A 15772-nucleotide genomic window follows, 5' to 3' on the forward strand; every position below is an offset into this window, starting at 1 on the left:
AAACAATAAGCATGATGTAGAATCTCAATTGATGCCTTTCATATTATCAAAAAAATTTTTTCAAACTCATGTGACATAAGTGTCCATAAGCTACATAGTTCTAATTTATTGCAACATTCCTGAGCCTCAGATTAGCAAAAATGTTATTAATATTCATAACAGTACCATAAAAGCACCTTCTAAAAGATTTTTAAGCTGCTAAAATAAACAGAACTTTTACCTTGCTACAATAAAAAATAAATCAGCTACAAAAATTTCAGTTAAACAAATGCTTGAGGTGATGGATATCCTATTTACCCTGATGTGATTATTACACATTGTATGTCTGTATCAAAATATCTCATGTATCCCATAAATATATACACCTACTATGTACTCATAAAAATAAAAATTAAAAATCAAAATTCTAGCTAAACATAAGACTATAGATTCAAATAAAGACTTCACAAAGCAAATTATGTTCAATTATGTTAAAATACCACATATTTTAAATACTTTAGGTGAAAAAATATATATGAAAAGAAAAAATACAAAAATTAGCCAGGCATGGTGGCGCGTGCCTGCAGTCCCAGCTACTCTAGAAGGTGAGACAGGAGAATCGCTTGAACCCAGGAGGCAGAGGTTGCAGTGAGCTGAGATTGACCACTGCACTCCAGCCTGGGCAACAGAACAAGACTCTATCTAAAAAAACAAAAAAACAAAAAACAAAAAAAGAAAAGAAAAAAGAAAAAAATCCTCTATCTTTCTTTCTCCCATAAGTTGTTTAATGGAAAGACTGCTATTAATATCTTGACTCCTCTAAGATTAGGTAAGTATTGGGCTGAGGGACATATATTTATATAGACCTTGCTCAAAATATTGATAGCAGAATCAGGGAGATTTTAAAATTGATGTTTTTAAAAATACAAATATTGTTTAAAAACAGATTTTAAAAAATATTTTTGAGAAGAAAACAAAACCCCAATATAAACTTTCATTTGTTTGTTTTGTTTTGAAGTCAGAGTCTCACTCTGTCACCTAGGCTGGAGTGCAGTGGCCGATCTTGGCTCACTGCAATCTCCGCCTCCCAGGTTCAAGCAATTCTGCCTCAGCCTCCTGAGTAGCTGGGATTACAAGCACATGCCACCAATATACGTTTTTAATTTGAGTTCCTTTTTTAAAAAAAACGGCCTGGCCAGCCGTGGTGGCTCATGCCTGTAATCCTAACAGTTTGGGAGGCTGAGGCAGGTCTGTCTCTTATACACATCTGAGACGGGGTTTCACGGTGTTAGCCAGGATGGTCTTGATCTCCTGGCCTCGTGATCCGCCTGCCTTGGCCTCCCAAAGTGCTGGGATTACAGGCATGAGTCACCACCAACTGGATCCCTCTTATACTGCTAGTGGGAATGTGAAATGGTACAGCCATTTTGGAAAACAATCTGGTAGTTCATCAAAAGTTTAGAGTTAACACATGGCCCAGCAATTTCATTCTTAGGTACAAACCTAAGAAAAATAAAAACATAAAAATCTGTACATGAGTATTTATAGCAGGATTATTCATAATAGCCAAAAGGTGGAAGCAATGAAAACGTTCATCAATAGATGAATGCACAAACAAAATATGGTATAGCCATACAATGGGATATTATTCAGTCATAAAAATGTATGAAGTACAAATACATGCAACAACATGGATGAACTTTGAAAACATGGGGCTAAGTGAAAGCAGTCAGTAAACCACACATTGTATGATTTTATTTATATAAAATGTCCTCATTAGGCAAAACCATAGAGACCAAAAGTAGATTAGCGGTTACCTAGGGCTGAGGGTGAGGGAGGGAAGGGGATGGGAGGAAATGGAGAGTGTTTGTGAATGGGCGTGGTTTCTTTTTGAGGTGGTGAAAATATTCTAAAATTAACTAACCGTGGTGATAGGTGCACAACAACTCTGGGAAATACTAAAAACTATTGAATTGCATACTTGAAATGGGTGAATTGCATGGTATGTAAATTATATCTAAATAAAGGTATTTATATATACATAAACACATACATACATATATAGATACATATATATATAAAGAGGAAGAGAGATTTACAATAAACTTTCTTCTCACCTTTCCATATAAGTAATCACCAAAATGCAAGTATTTGCCCAAGGTAAATGTTCTCAAAAGTGTTTCAAGCCTCAAGACAATTTCCGTATTAAGTAAGTAACAGACCTTCATTTAAACATTAGAAAATTACCCCCCAAAAAAGCACTTCTGAAGGCTTATAGTCAACTGAGTTCTCCACTACTGGGTGGCTCCACTACTTTGCTGCAAAGGGAAGGAAAAGAGAACTCGTGTGTGCCCAGGACCTTATGTATGCTATTTTGTTTACTATTCACAACAACACTTAGAGGTGGGTATTACTATTATCATTTAACAGATGAGAAAACTGAAGCCTGGAGAGGTTAATAAATATTAATAATATATAACATTACTAATAAATAATAAATGTTTAAACTTGAGCACATATTTTTCCATTGGTTTCTAAAATTTTTTTCCCCTAAATTAGGTGTGAACATCCAAAAATAGATTTTTATATGTTTAGCAAGGGTTAAGACTACTTTTTTACCTATATAATACATTGGTTAAAATGAAGAATTATCAAAACTTGTCATAAACAGAATTATTTTTATACTAACCTGAGCGTCTGTTATTTCAGCCATAGACTCCCTGTTGATATTTGCTATGTCTCTGAAGAGTCTATCAATTGCCTCTGGTATGTTAGGTGAATTATCACTTGCAACCAGGTTTTCAACAACTTCTGAAATAACAATGGATGATACATGTGCTGTGAACTATTACCATTGGCTAAAAGTAGCAAATCATTTTTAAATCTATTCCTAAATCATTGGCCAAATGAATATAGCATGAAGGAACTTGATCCTTAGAGTAAAACCAAACTGGAGATTTAAAGTTTATTTAAGCGAGAGTATAATTTTCAAATAAAATTTGCATTCTTTGGGAGTCACTTGTTTATAACTTAATCATTATTCATTCTCAGAAAGGAAAATGCATTGACTTCACTAATAGTAAAGTTATTAGGTAATATTAAAAGTACAAAACAGGCCAAGCATGGTGGCACACATCTTTAGTCCTAGCTAGTCCAAAGGCTGAGTTGGGAGGATCACTTGAGTCCAGGAGTTCAAGAATACGGTGAGCTATGATCCTGCCACTGTACTCCATCCAGCAAGGGCTACAGAGTGAGACCCTTTCTCTAAAACAAACAAAAAAACCCTACAAAACTGAACTTAACAGTGTCTTCAAAACTAGAAAATGTAGAAAATCTGAAAGATCTGGATATGTGCCCTGTAAAACTGAAAAACTTATTAATATTTTCAAGCATTAGACAGACATAGCAAACTGCTGGCTCTGAAGTCTTGACCTTACTTTGTGAGAAAAAAAAAAATGACATGCTCAATTAGCAATAACATTAACCAGCTATTGAATCTGCACAAATGATGTCACCATTTTCTAAATGGTCTCAGCTCCAGACTCCACATAGCTGAATCTTACTAGGCCATGGAATTCCTTAAAACCCAAGCATTAGCTGTGCACAATGTTCCACGCCTGTAGTACCAACTACTCAGGTGGCTGTGGCAGGAGGATCCCTTGAGCCCAGGAGTTTGAAACAGGCTGGGCAACATAGCAAGACACCATTTAAAAAAAACAAAAAACAAAAACAAACAAAAAAAAAAACACTAAAACTAGGCCAGGCGCAGTGGCTCATGCTTGTAATCCCAGCACGTTGGGAGGCTGAGGTAGGCGGATCACTTCAGACCAGGAATTCGAGACCAGCCTGGTCAACATGGCAAAACCCCATCTCTATTAAAAATACAAAAATTAGCTGGGTGTGATGTGCTCGCCTGTAATCCCAGCTACTGGGGTGGCTGAGGCATAAGAATTGTTTGAGCCTGGAGGTTGAGGTTGTAGTTAGCTCAGATCGTGCCACTGAATTCCAGCCTGGACAACAGAGCAAGACTGTGTCTCAAAAAAAAAAAAAAAAAAAAAAAAAAACCCTAAAAAAAAACAATAAGCATGATGTAGAATCTCAATTGATGCCTTTCATATTATCAAAAAAATTTTTTCAAACTCATGTGACATAAGTGTCCATAAGCTACATAGTTCTAATTTATTGCAACATTCCTGAGCCTCAGATTAGCAAAAATGTTATTAATATTCATAACAGTACCATAAAAGCACCTTCTAAAAGATTTTTAAGCTGCTAAAATAAACAGAACTTTTACCTTGCTACAATAAAAAATAAATCAGCTACAAAAATTTCAGTTAAACAAATGCTTGAGGTGATGGATATCCTATTTACCCTGATGTGATTATTACACATTGTATGTCTGTATCAAAATATCTCATGTATCCCATAAATATATACACCTACTATGTACTCATAAAAATAAAAATTAAAAATCAAAATTCTAGCTAAACATAAGACTATAGATTCAAATAAAGACTTCACAAAGCAAATTATGTTCAATTATGTTAAAATACCACATATTTTAAATACTTTAGGTGAAAAAATATATATGAAAAGAAAAAATACAAAAATTAGCCAGGCATGGTGGCGCGTGCCTGCAGTCCCAGCTACTCTAGAAGGTGAGACAGGAGAATCGCTTGAACCCAGGAGGCAGAGGTTGCAGTGAGCTGAGATTGACCACTGCACTCCAGCCTGGGCAACAGAACAAGACTCTATCTAAAAAAACAAAAAAACAAAAAACAAAAAAAGAAAAGAAAAAAGAAAAAAATCCTCTATCTTTCTTTCTCCCATAAGTTGTTTAATGGAAAGACTGCTATTAATATCTTGACTCCTCTAAGATTAGGTAAGTATTGGGCTGAGGGACATATATTTATATAGACCTTGCTCAAAATATTGATAGCAGAATCAGGGAGATTTTAAAATTGATGTTTTTAAAAATACAAATATTGTTTAAAAACAGATTTTAAAAAATATTTTTGAGAAGAAAACAAAACCCCAATATAAACTTTCATTTGTTTGTTTTGTTTTGAAGTCAGAGTCTCACTCTGTCACCTAGGCTGGAGTGCAGTGGCCGATCTTGGCTCACTGCAATCTCCGCCTCCCAGGTTCAAGCAATTCTGCCTCAGCCTCCTGAGTAGCTGGGATTACAAGCACATGCCACCAATATATGTTTTTAATTTGAGTTCCTTTTTTAAAAAAAACGGCCTGGCCAGCCGTGGTGGCTCATGCCTGTAATCCTAACAGTTTGGGAGGCTGAGGCAGGTAGATTGCTTGAGCTCAGGAGTTTGAGAACAGCCTGGGGAACATAGTGAGACTTCATCTCCACAAAAAACTTAAAAATTAGCTGGGTGTGGTGGCTCACACCTGTAGTTCCAGTTTCTCGATGGCTGAGGTGAGAGGATCACTCCAGCCCAGGAGGTGGAAGCTGCAGTTAAGCTATGATCAAGCCACGGCACTCCAACTGGGTGACAGAGCAAGACCTTGTCTCTCAAAAAAAAAGAAAAAAAAATCCTAAGATATTATTGTAGAATACCAATAATAGTTTCTGGTTAGTTTATGAGACTATGAAGACATATATTTTGATTTGTGAATGTTCTCTTAAGTGGTTAATGTTTTATTAACTCATTTTTGTCTAAATAATTCTGATCCTTTCAAAACACATTTTCAGTGTTATTCAGCTGAGCAACTTCACTGACACCAGCTGAGGCAATGACAGCATTGCAGTCCTTCAAGGATAAAATGCAGTAAGCAAAACTGGGTAAGTGATAGAGATCACACAGCTGAAAGGTTGAGAGTTACACTATAAAGAAGAGATTTGCATCTGGGAGAAGCTCAGAAAAGAAAATCTATTTTTTTGTTTCTGTCTTTGTTTTGAGACAGGATCTTGCTATGTTGCCCACCCTGGCCTCAAACTCTTGGGCTTAAGTGATTCTCCCATCCGAGTAGCTGGCATTGCAGGTGTGTGCCACTGCACCCGATGAAAATAACTTCTATAAATGCAGTCTACGACTGGGCAAAGTGTCTCATGCTTGTAATCCCAGCAATTTGGGAGGCCAGCGCAAGAGGATTGCTTGAGCCCAGGAGTTCGAGACTACCCTGGGCAATATAGGGAGACCCCCATCTTTACAAATAAATAAATTAAATTAGCTAGGCACGGTAGCCCACAACTGTGGTCCCAGTTACTCGGGTGGCTGAGGTGGGAGGATCGCTTGAGCCTGGGAGGTTGAAGCTACAGTGAGCTGTGATCACGCCATCACACTCCAGCCTGAGTGACAGAGACTCTGTTTCAAATACAAAATGCAGTCTACTCCTGAGATGAGAAGACAGCAAACTGTATTAAGGTTTTATCAAGCAAGACTGTACATTTTGAAAAAATCATTATTTTCCTAGTTACAGAAAGAAACTATGATTTACAACATGATTTCAGTCCATTTAATTTAAATGAGATGCATCCTAGTTAAAACTGGAGGGGTCACTCGATTGAGGCAGTCATGTTAATCTGTATCAATTAATGCTGATTAAGTAGATAACTTTCTAGGTACAGTATAATAGAAAATAAACATTTTCCCTGTCCTTGAGGAAGGGAGCTTCTGTTACAACATGCAAAAATCTATCAACTGTCCTGCCAAGTCTTTCCCTGTGACCTCCATCAGCTCAACCAGTCATTCAAAACCCAAAGCAGCTCAAAGACCTGCCAAGATCAATTCAAGATTTTACTCTAAGTCACAATAATTATATGCAACTTCTTTAGTGAGAAAAGAACCAGAAATGACAATAAAATTAACATTTGCATATTGTTTTCCAGTCTCAAATCTTTTGCATATGCATTCTCATTTAATCTTCAATCTATTCTGTAAGGAAGATATTTTTATTTCATAAGATGTGGAAACTAAGTTTTAACAAAATGAAGTGACTTTTTAAAAAATCAGGCCTCTTTGCTGGATAAAGTAACTTCTTGATGGTAATAAAATAGAAAGTAGTAAGCTAGGACTTGAATTCAGGCTTTCTGATTTGAAATCTTGTATTTTCCACTATACTGGTTCTATCAGCAAGGATCTGGAACAAGTGACAAGCTAGGACACTCAGACAACTGAAAAATAGCAGAGAAGAAAGAAATGAGCCAAAAGCATTCAGAGCACTACACTATAGCTCTGATTGTGGGCTAAAGAAAACTATTCAAACTGCAGAGGTTGGTTTGAATGAGGACAGTCAAACTATCTAAAATGGTGTCAAAAGGGCCTGGCAAAATCAGGCAAACAGGTTTAGTCATACACTGAAATTACATTGTAAATCGTAATTTCTATCCACAGTCACAAAGATAATAATTTTTCCTATATAATGTTCCAGGAAGTCCCAAATGACAAATTGGATATGGTACAAGAGAATCCAAGCAGGAAGTCATAAAGCAGAAGTCAGATGGAACTGCATGTACCATAGTTCCAACAGATCTATTCACAGCAGTGTATTGTAGTTCTGAGCAATGTCCTGATCCTGGAGGGTAACTAGGGATGGATGCAGGGCAGGCTAACCTCATGAAAATCATGACAAGCAGAAATGACACACCTCCACAGATGAAAAGCCCCAGCTCTCTGCTTCCTGGTGGGGAGGGAAAGAGTTGATCTGTGCCTCTAGTGCCCCAACTTCTCCAGGGCTGCCAAAAGAACTTGCATGTATCTCTCTAGTTTTGAGGCTCTGATCGGTCCGGCAAACTCTAGGTGCTCAGGGGAGAACAGGAGACAGTGGCTTGTGCTGGTACATGCCATGGCTCTCCACTCTGGCTCAGCCCAAAACAAGCAGACAAAAACCACAGCCTCCAGCTTCTCTCTGGGGAGAGAAAGAGGTGGTAGAGGCCCCCAGAATCTCTGGCAAGGCTAATTGGTGGGGCCCGTTTCCTGTACAAGACAAGTCGATGAAGAATGAGAGAGGTGCCTTATTTTTCTAACACACAGGCACCAACAGTGGGTCAAGGAAAATGAAGAACCAGGCGAAGATGTTCCAAACAAAGGAACAAGATAATCTGCATAAACCAACCCTAATTAAATAGAGCTATATAATTTATCTGACAGAGAATTAAAACAACTCTCATGAAGATGCTGACTGAGGTCAAGAGAACAATGCATGAACAAAGTGAGAATTTCAACAAAGAGATAGAAAATATTTTAAAGTACCAAAAATTTCTCCAAGAAGATATACAAATGGCCAACAGGTATATGGAAAAAAATTTCAACATCACTAATCATCAGGGAAATGCAAACTAAAATTTAAAATTACAATGATATATCACCTCACATCCATTAAGATAACCAGTATCAAAAAAAAAAAAAAATAGAAAATAAGGCCAGACGCAGTGGCTTATACCTATAATCCCAACACATTGGGAGGCCGAGGTAGGTGGATCACTTGAGGCCAGGAGTTCGAGACCAGCCTGAGCAACATGGTAAAACCCGTCTCTACTAAAAATACAAAAATTAGCTGGGCATGGTGGCGCCACCTATAGTGCCAGGTACTTGGGAGGCTGAGGCAGGAGAATTGCTCAAACCTGGGAGGCGGAGGTTGCAGTGAGCCAACACCGTGCCACTATACTCCATCCTGGGTGAGAGTGAGACACTGCCACAAAAAAAGAAAAGAAAAGAAAGAAAGAAAGAAGAAAAGGAAAGAAAATAAGAAGTACTGGTGAGGATGTAGAGAAATTGGAACTCTTGTACACTGTTGGTAGGATGGCAAAATGGTGCAGCTGCTATGGAACACAGTATGAAGGTTCTTCAAAAAATTAAAAATACAACTCGCATATGATACAGCAATTACACTTCTGGGTATTTATCCACATGAATTGAAGTGGGGGTCTTGAAGAGATATTAGCACTCCCATGTTCGCTATGGCACTATTCACAATAGCCAAGATGTGGAAATGACATAAATGTCCACCAGCAAATGAATGGATAAAGAAAATGTGGTATATACACACAATAAAATGCCATTTAGTCTTCAAAAAGAAGGAAATTCCATAATATGTGACAATATGGATGAACCTTGAGGACATTATACTAAATGAAATAAACTAGTCGCAAGACAAATACTGCATGGTTCCACTTACATGAAATACCTGAAATAGTCAAATTCATAGAACCAAAGAGTTGAATGGTGGTTTCCAAGGGCTGGGGGAAAGGGATAATGGAGAGTTACTAAGCAACGGGCATAAAGTTTCAGTCAAGCAAGATGAATAAGCGCTACAGATCTGCTATACAATACCATACTTACAGTCAATAATTATGTATACTTAAAATTTTGCTGACAGCAAATCTCATATTAAATGTTCTTACCACAATAAAAAAAGAAATGATACAACTCCAAAGCTAAACAGGTGCCTAGAATATGCCCCTAGTATGTTAAAGCTCAAATCTGATGGCCAGTATAACTTAATCCAAACCAATGCTGCTATTCTTTCTTCCTTTGGATAGAACAAGCTCAGAGAATAGAGCAAACCTAAGCCTACAAACTGGGCTCATCAGAAGATAAAGCAATGTTAAGTTTTGGAAGGCAATTGGCTGGGGGTGGAGGGAGGCAAGAGCTGACAATATCATGCTAATCACAAAGGAATTTCCAACTTGATTCTGGTGAGGAAACCTATCTAGTCACATTCAGAACACTAAACTTAGAGACTAAAGGATAACTGTGAATGCAGTGGTTCACACCTGAAGCCAACACATCTCAGAGTCTTGCCCAAGGCCCACAGCAGCAAAGTCCCATGGCCCATGGGGAGTAATGCCAGGCTACTGCCAATGTTTACTTAAGGCCCAAGGGCTCTTCAGTCAGCTTCTGGTGAATCTTCCAGGCCTGGGACTCATCCCCACAGGGACAGACTCCTCTGCCTGGGGAAAAAGGAGGGAAGAGTGGGAAGGACTTTGTCTGGTGGTTTCAACACCAGCTCAACCACAGTAAATTAGTGCACCAGGTAGACGTCTAAGGTTTCCATCTCCAGGTCCTGGCTCCCAGACAGCATCTCTGGACCCACCCAGGGCCTGGGAGAACTCCACACCCTTAAGAGAAAGACAAAAGCCTGGCTGGTTTCACCACCTGCTGATTGTAGAGCTCTAGGGCCTTGAGTGAAAAAAGGTGGTAGCAGCGGGCCTTGGTTACAAAGGTGGTTACAGCAGGCCTTGCGGGAGACCCAGTACTCTGTTAGCTTCAGTCTCGGCAGTGGTGGCCATGGGGATGCTTCTGTCACCCTCCCCCAGATCCAGGCTCTCAGCACAGAGAGAGAGACTCTGGGAGAAAGTAAGAGAGAGAAAAGCCTCTGCTGGGTAATCTAGAGAATGATTCTGGATCTTATGGAAGGCCACAAAGGTGGTTCCTCTATGAGTCTGCAAGAAACAAAACATTACTGTACTTGGGGTGCCCCCTAAAGCAGATACAGCTTAGATCACAACACTAAAGTCTTTTCAAGTATCTGGAAAGCCTTCCAAAGAAGGACAGATACAAATAAGCCCAGACAGTGAAGACTACAATAAAGACCTAACTCTTCAACGCCCAGACACCAAAGAACATCTATAAGCATCAACACCATTCAGGAAAACATGACCTCACCAAATGAACTAAATAAGGCACCAGGGACCAACCTGGAGAAACAGAGACATGTGACCTTTCAGAGAGATAATTCAAAATAGCTGTGTTGAGGAAACTCAAAGCAATATAACACAGAAAAGGAATTTAGAATTCTACCAGCTAAATTCAGCAAAGAGATTGAAATAATTTAATCAGAAATTCTAGAACTAAAAATGCAATTGGCACACTGAAGAAGGCATCAGAGTCCTTTAACAGCAGAATCCATCAAGCAAAAGAAAGATTTAGTGAGCTTGAAGACAAGCTATTTGAAAATACACAGTCAGAGGAGACAAAAGAAAAAAAGAATAAAAAACAATGAAGCACACCTGCAGGATCGAGAAAATAGCCACAAAAGAGAAAAGCTAAGAGTTACTGGCCTTAAAGAGAAGGAAGAGAAAGAGATAGGGGTAGAAAGTTTATTCAAAGGGATAACAGAGAACAGAGAACTTCCCAAACCTAGAGAAAGATATCAATATCCAAGTACAAAAGGTTATAGAACACCAAGTAGATTTAACCCAAGAAGACCACCTCAAGGCAGGAAATAATAATCAAACTCCCAAAGTTCAAGGATAAAGAAAAGATCCTAAAAGCAGCAAGAGAAAAGAAACGAATCACATGCAATGGAGCTCCAATATGTCTGGCAGCAGACTTTTCAGTGGAAACCTTGTAGGCCAGGAGAGACTGGCATGACATATTCAAAGTGCTGAGGGAAAAAAACTGTTACCCTAGAATAGTATATCCAGTGAAAATATCCCTCAGACATAAAGGAGAAAGACTTTCCCAGACAAACAAAAGCTGAGAGATTTCATCAACACCAGACTTGCCTTACAAGAAATGCTAAAGAGAGGATTTCAATCCTCTCTTACAACAATAATGAGCAATAAAAAATAATCTGGGCCGGGCGCGGTGGCTCAAGCCTGTAATCCCAGCACTTTGGGAGTCCGAGACGGGCGGATCACGAGGTCAGGTGATCGAGACCATCCTGGCTAACACGGTGAAACCCCGTCTCTACTAAAAATACAAAAAAACTAGCCGGGCGAGGTGGCAGGCGACTGTAGTCCCAGCTACTCGGGAGGCTGAGCCAGGAGAATGGTGTGAACCCGGGAGGCGGAGCTTGCAGTGAGCTGAGATCCGGCCACTGCACTCCAGCCTGGGCGACAGAGCAAGACTCCATCTCAAAAAAAATAAAAATAAAAATAAAAAAATAATAATCTGGGCAGGGCATGGTGGCTCATCCCTGTAATCCCAGCACTCTGGGAGGCCGAAGTGGGCAGGTCACCTGAGCTCAGGAGTTTGAGACGAGCCTGACCAACACGGTGAAACCCCGTCTCTACCAAAAACCACAAAAATTAGCCGGGAGTGGTGGCAGACGTCTGTAATCCCAGCTACTTGGGAGGGTGAGGCAGGAGAATTGCTTGAACCCAGGAGGCGGTGGTTGCAGTGAGCCAAGTCGGCACCATTGCACTCCAACCTGGGCGACAAGAGTGAGACTCCGTCTCAAAAAAAAAAATTATCTGAAAGTACAAACCTCACTGGTAATAGTAAGTACAGCAACAACAAAAAAGTAACACTGTTATAACACGATTATTTTAACACTGTAACTGTGGTGTGTAAACTACCCTAAGCAGAATGAATAAACAATGAACCAATGAAAAATAATAAATACAACTTTTCCAGAAATAGTACAATAAGATATAAATAAAAATAACAAAAAAGTTAAAAAGCAGGAGGATGAAGTTAAGTCATAAGCTTTTTATTAGTTTTATTTGTTTTCTTTTTCCTTGTTTGTTTGTTTATACAGAGTGCTAAGTTGCTATCACGTTAAAATAATGAGTTATAAGATAGTATTGCAAGACTCATGGTAACTACAAACCTAAAAATATACAATGAACACACAAAAAATAAAAAAGCAAGAAACTAAATCATGTCACCAGAGAAAATCACCTTCACTAAAGGAAGACAGGAAGGAAAGAAGGAAGAGAAGACCACAAAACAACCAGAAAATAAATAACAAAATGGCAGGAGTAAGTTCTTACTTATCAATAATAACATTTAATGTAAATGGACTAACCTCTCCAATCAAAAGACATAGAGTGGCTAAATTGAAAAAACAAAACCCATTGATCTCTTGCCTACAAAAAACACACTTCACATATAAAGACACACATAGACTGAAAATAAAGGGATGGAAAAAGATATTCCATGTCAATGGAAACCAAAAAAGAGCAGGAGTATCGACATTTATGTCAGAAAAAACAGATTTCATGAAAAAAACTAAGAGACAAAGGTCATTATATAATGATAATGAGGTTAATTCAGGATTCCATTCCAAGATGGCCAAATAGGAACAGCTCTGGTATGCAGCTCCCAGCATGATCGACACAGATTTCTGCATTTCCAACTGAGGTACCTGGTTCATCTCACTGGGACTGGTTGGACAGTGGGTGCAGCCCACGGAGGGTGAGCTGAAGCAGGTCAGGGCATCACCTCACCCAAAAAGCACAAGGGGTCAGGGGATTTCCCTTTCCTAGCCAAGGGAAGCCATGACTGACAGTACCTGGAAAAACGGGACACTCCCGCCCAACTACTCTGCTTTTCCAACAGTCTTAGCAAACAGCACACCAGGAGATTGTGTCCCATGCCTGGCTTGGCAGGTGCCACACTGACAGAGCCTTGATCACTGCTGGCGCAGCACCTTGAGATCAAACTGCAAGGCATCAGCCTGGCAGGGGAAGGGGCATCCACCATTGCTGAGGCTTCAGTAGGTAAACACAGCAGCCGGGAAACTAAAACTCGGTAGAGCCCACCACAGCTCAGCAAGGCCGGCTGCCTCTGTAGACTCCACCTCTGGGGGCAAGGCATAGCTGAACAAAAGGCAGCAGAAACTTCTGCACACTTAAACATGTCTGACAGCTCTGAAGAGAGCAGTGGTTCTCCCAGCACAGTGTTTGAGCTTGGAGAAAGGACAGACTGCCTCCTCAAGTGGGTCCCTGACCCCCGTGTAGCTTAAATGGGAGACAGCTCCCAGTAGGGGCCAACTGACATCTCATACAGGTGGGTGCCCCTCTGGGATGAAGTTTCCAGAGGAAGGATCAGGCAGCAATATTTGCTGTTCTGCAGCCTCTGCTGCTGATACGCAGGCAAACAGGGTCTGGAGTGAACCTCCAGCAAACTCGAACAGACCTGCAGCTGAGGGACCTGACTGGTAGAAGGAAAACTAACAAACAGAAAGGAATAGCATCAATATCAACAGAAAGGGCATCCACACCAAAATCCCATCTGTAGGTCACCAACATCAAAGACCAAAGGTAGATAAAACCACAAAGATGGGGAGAAACCAGAGCAGAAAAGCTGAAAATTCTAAAAACCAGAGTGCTCCTCCTCCAAAGGATCACAGCTCCTTGCCAGCAATAGAACAAAGCTGGATGGAGAATGACTTTGACGAGCTGACAGAAGTAGGCTTCAGAAGGTCAGTAATAACAAACTTCTCCAAGCTAAAGGAGGATGTTCGAACCCATCGTAAGGAAGCTAAAAACCTTGAAAAAAAATACTAGATGAATGGCTAACTAGAATAAACAGTGTAGAGAAGACCTTCAATGACCTGATGGAGCTGAAAACCATGGCACGAGAACTACATGAAGCATGCACAAGCTTCGATAGCCAATCCGATCAAGTGGAAGAAAGGGTATCAGTGATTGAAGATCAAATTAATTAAATAAAGTGAGAAAACAAGGTTAGAGAAAAAAGAGTGAAAAGGAATGAACAAAGCCTCCAAGAAATATGGGACTATGTGAAAAGATCCAACCTACGATGGATTGGTGCACCTGAAAGTGATGGGGAGAAAGGAACCAAGTTGGAAAACACACTTCAGGATATCACCCAGGCAAACTTCCCCAACCTAGCAAGGCAGGCCAACATTCAAATTCAGGAAATATGGAAAACACTACTAAGATACTCCTCAAGAAGAACAACCCCAAGACACATAATCGTCAGATTCTCCAAGGTTGAAACGAAGGAAAACATGTTAAGGGCAGACAGAAAAAAAGGACAGGTTACCCACAAACAGAAGCCCATCAGATTAACAATGGATCTCTCTATGAAAACTCTACAAGCCAGAAGAGAGTGGGGGCCAATATTCAACATTCTTAAAGAAAATAATTTTCAACCCAGAATTTCATATCCAGCCAAAAAAAGCTTCATAAGCAAAAATAATAATAATAAAAATAAAAAAATTTAAAAAATTAAATCCTTTCCAGACAAGCAAATGATGAGGGATTTTGTCACCACTGGGCCTGCCTTACAAGAGCTCCTGAAGGAAACACTAAATATGGAAAGGAAAAACCGGTACCAGATGCAAAAACACACCAAAATATAAAGACCAACAACACTATGAGGAAACTGCATCAACTAATGAGCAAAATAACCAGATAGCATCATGTTGACAGGATCAAATTCACACATAACAGTATTAACCTTAAATGGAAATGGTCTAAATGCCCCAATTAAAAGACACAGACTAGCCAGGCACAGTGGCTCACGCCTGTAATCCCAGCACTTTGGGAGGCTGAGGTGGGTGGATCACGAGGTGAGGAGTTCAAGACCAGCTGGGCCAACATAGTGAAACCCAGTCTCTACTAAAAATGCAAAAAATTAGCTGGACGTGGTGGCATGCGTCTGTAATCCCAGCTACTTGGGAGGTTGAGGCAGGAGGATCCCTTGAACCTGGGAGGCAGAGGTTGCAGTGAGCTGAGATCAACCCACTGCACTCCAGCCTGGGCAACAAAGCAAGACTTAGTCTCAAAAAAAGAAGACACATACTGGCAAATTGGATAAAGAGTCAAGACCCATCACTGTGCTGTATTCAGGAGATCCATCTCACATGCCAAGACACACATAAACTCAAAATAAAGGGACAGAGGATTATTTACCAAGCAAATGGAAAGCAAAAAAAAAGCAGAGGTTGCAATCCTAGTCTCCGAAAAAACAGACTTTAAACCGACAAAGGTCAAAAAAGACAAAGAAGGGCATTACATAATGGTAAAGGGATCCATGCAACAAGAAGAGCTAACTATCCTAAATATATATGCACCCAATGCAGGAGCACCCAGATTCATAAAGCAAGTTCTTAGAGACCTACAAAGAGACTTAGACTC

The 15772-nt window shown here is 39.8% G+C and overlaps 1 protein-coding gene across 2 annotated transcripts in view; it reads right to left on the reverse strand.

Annotated features, from left to right (window-relative positions):
- Window positions 1–15772, reverse strand: part of TEX11 (testis expressed 11) — a 360505-nt gene that overhangs the window by 311710 nt on the left and 33023 nt on the right. For both annotated transcript variants that reach the window (XM_011992031.1, XM_011992030.1), the window contains one exon: window positions 2669–2790. In XM_011992031.1, coding sequence (XP_011847421.1) covers window positions 2669–2790 — 122 coding nt within the window. The remainder of the gene's footprint in view (window positions 1–2668; window positions 2791–15772) is intronic.

Source organism: Mandrillus leucophaeus, unplaced genomic scaffold (assembly GCF_000951045.1).
Source record: "Mandrillus leucophaeus isolate KB7577 unplaced genomic scaffold, Mleu.le_1.0 Scaffold401, whole genome shotgun sequence".
Taxonomy (NCBI): domain Eukaryota; kingdom Metazoa; phylum Chordata; class Mammalia; order Primates; family Cercopithecidae; genus Mandrillus; species Mandrillus leucophaeus.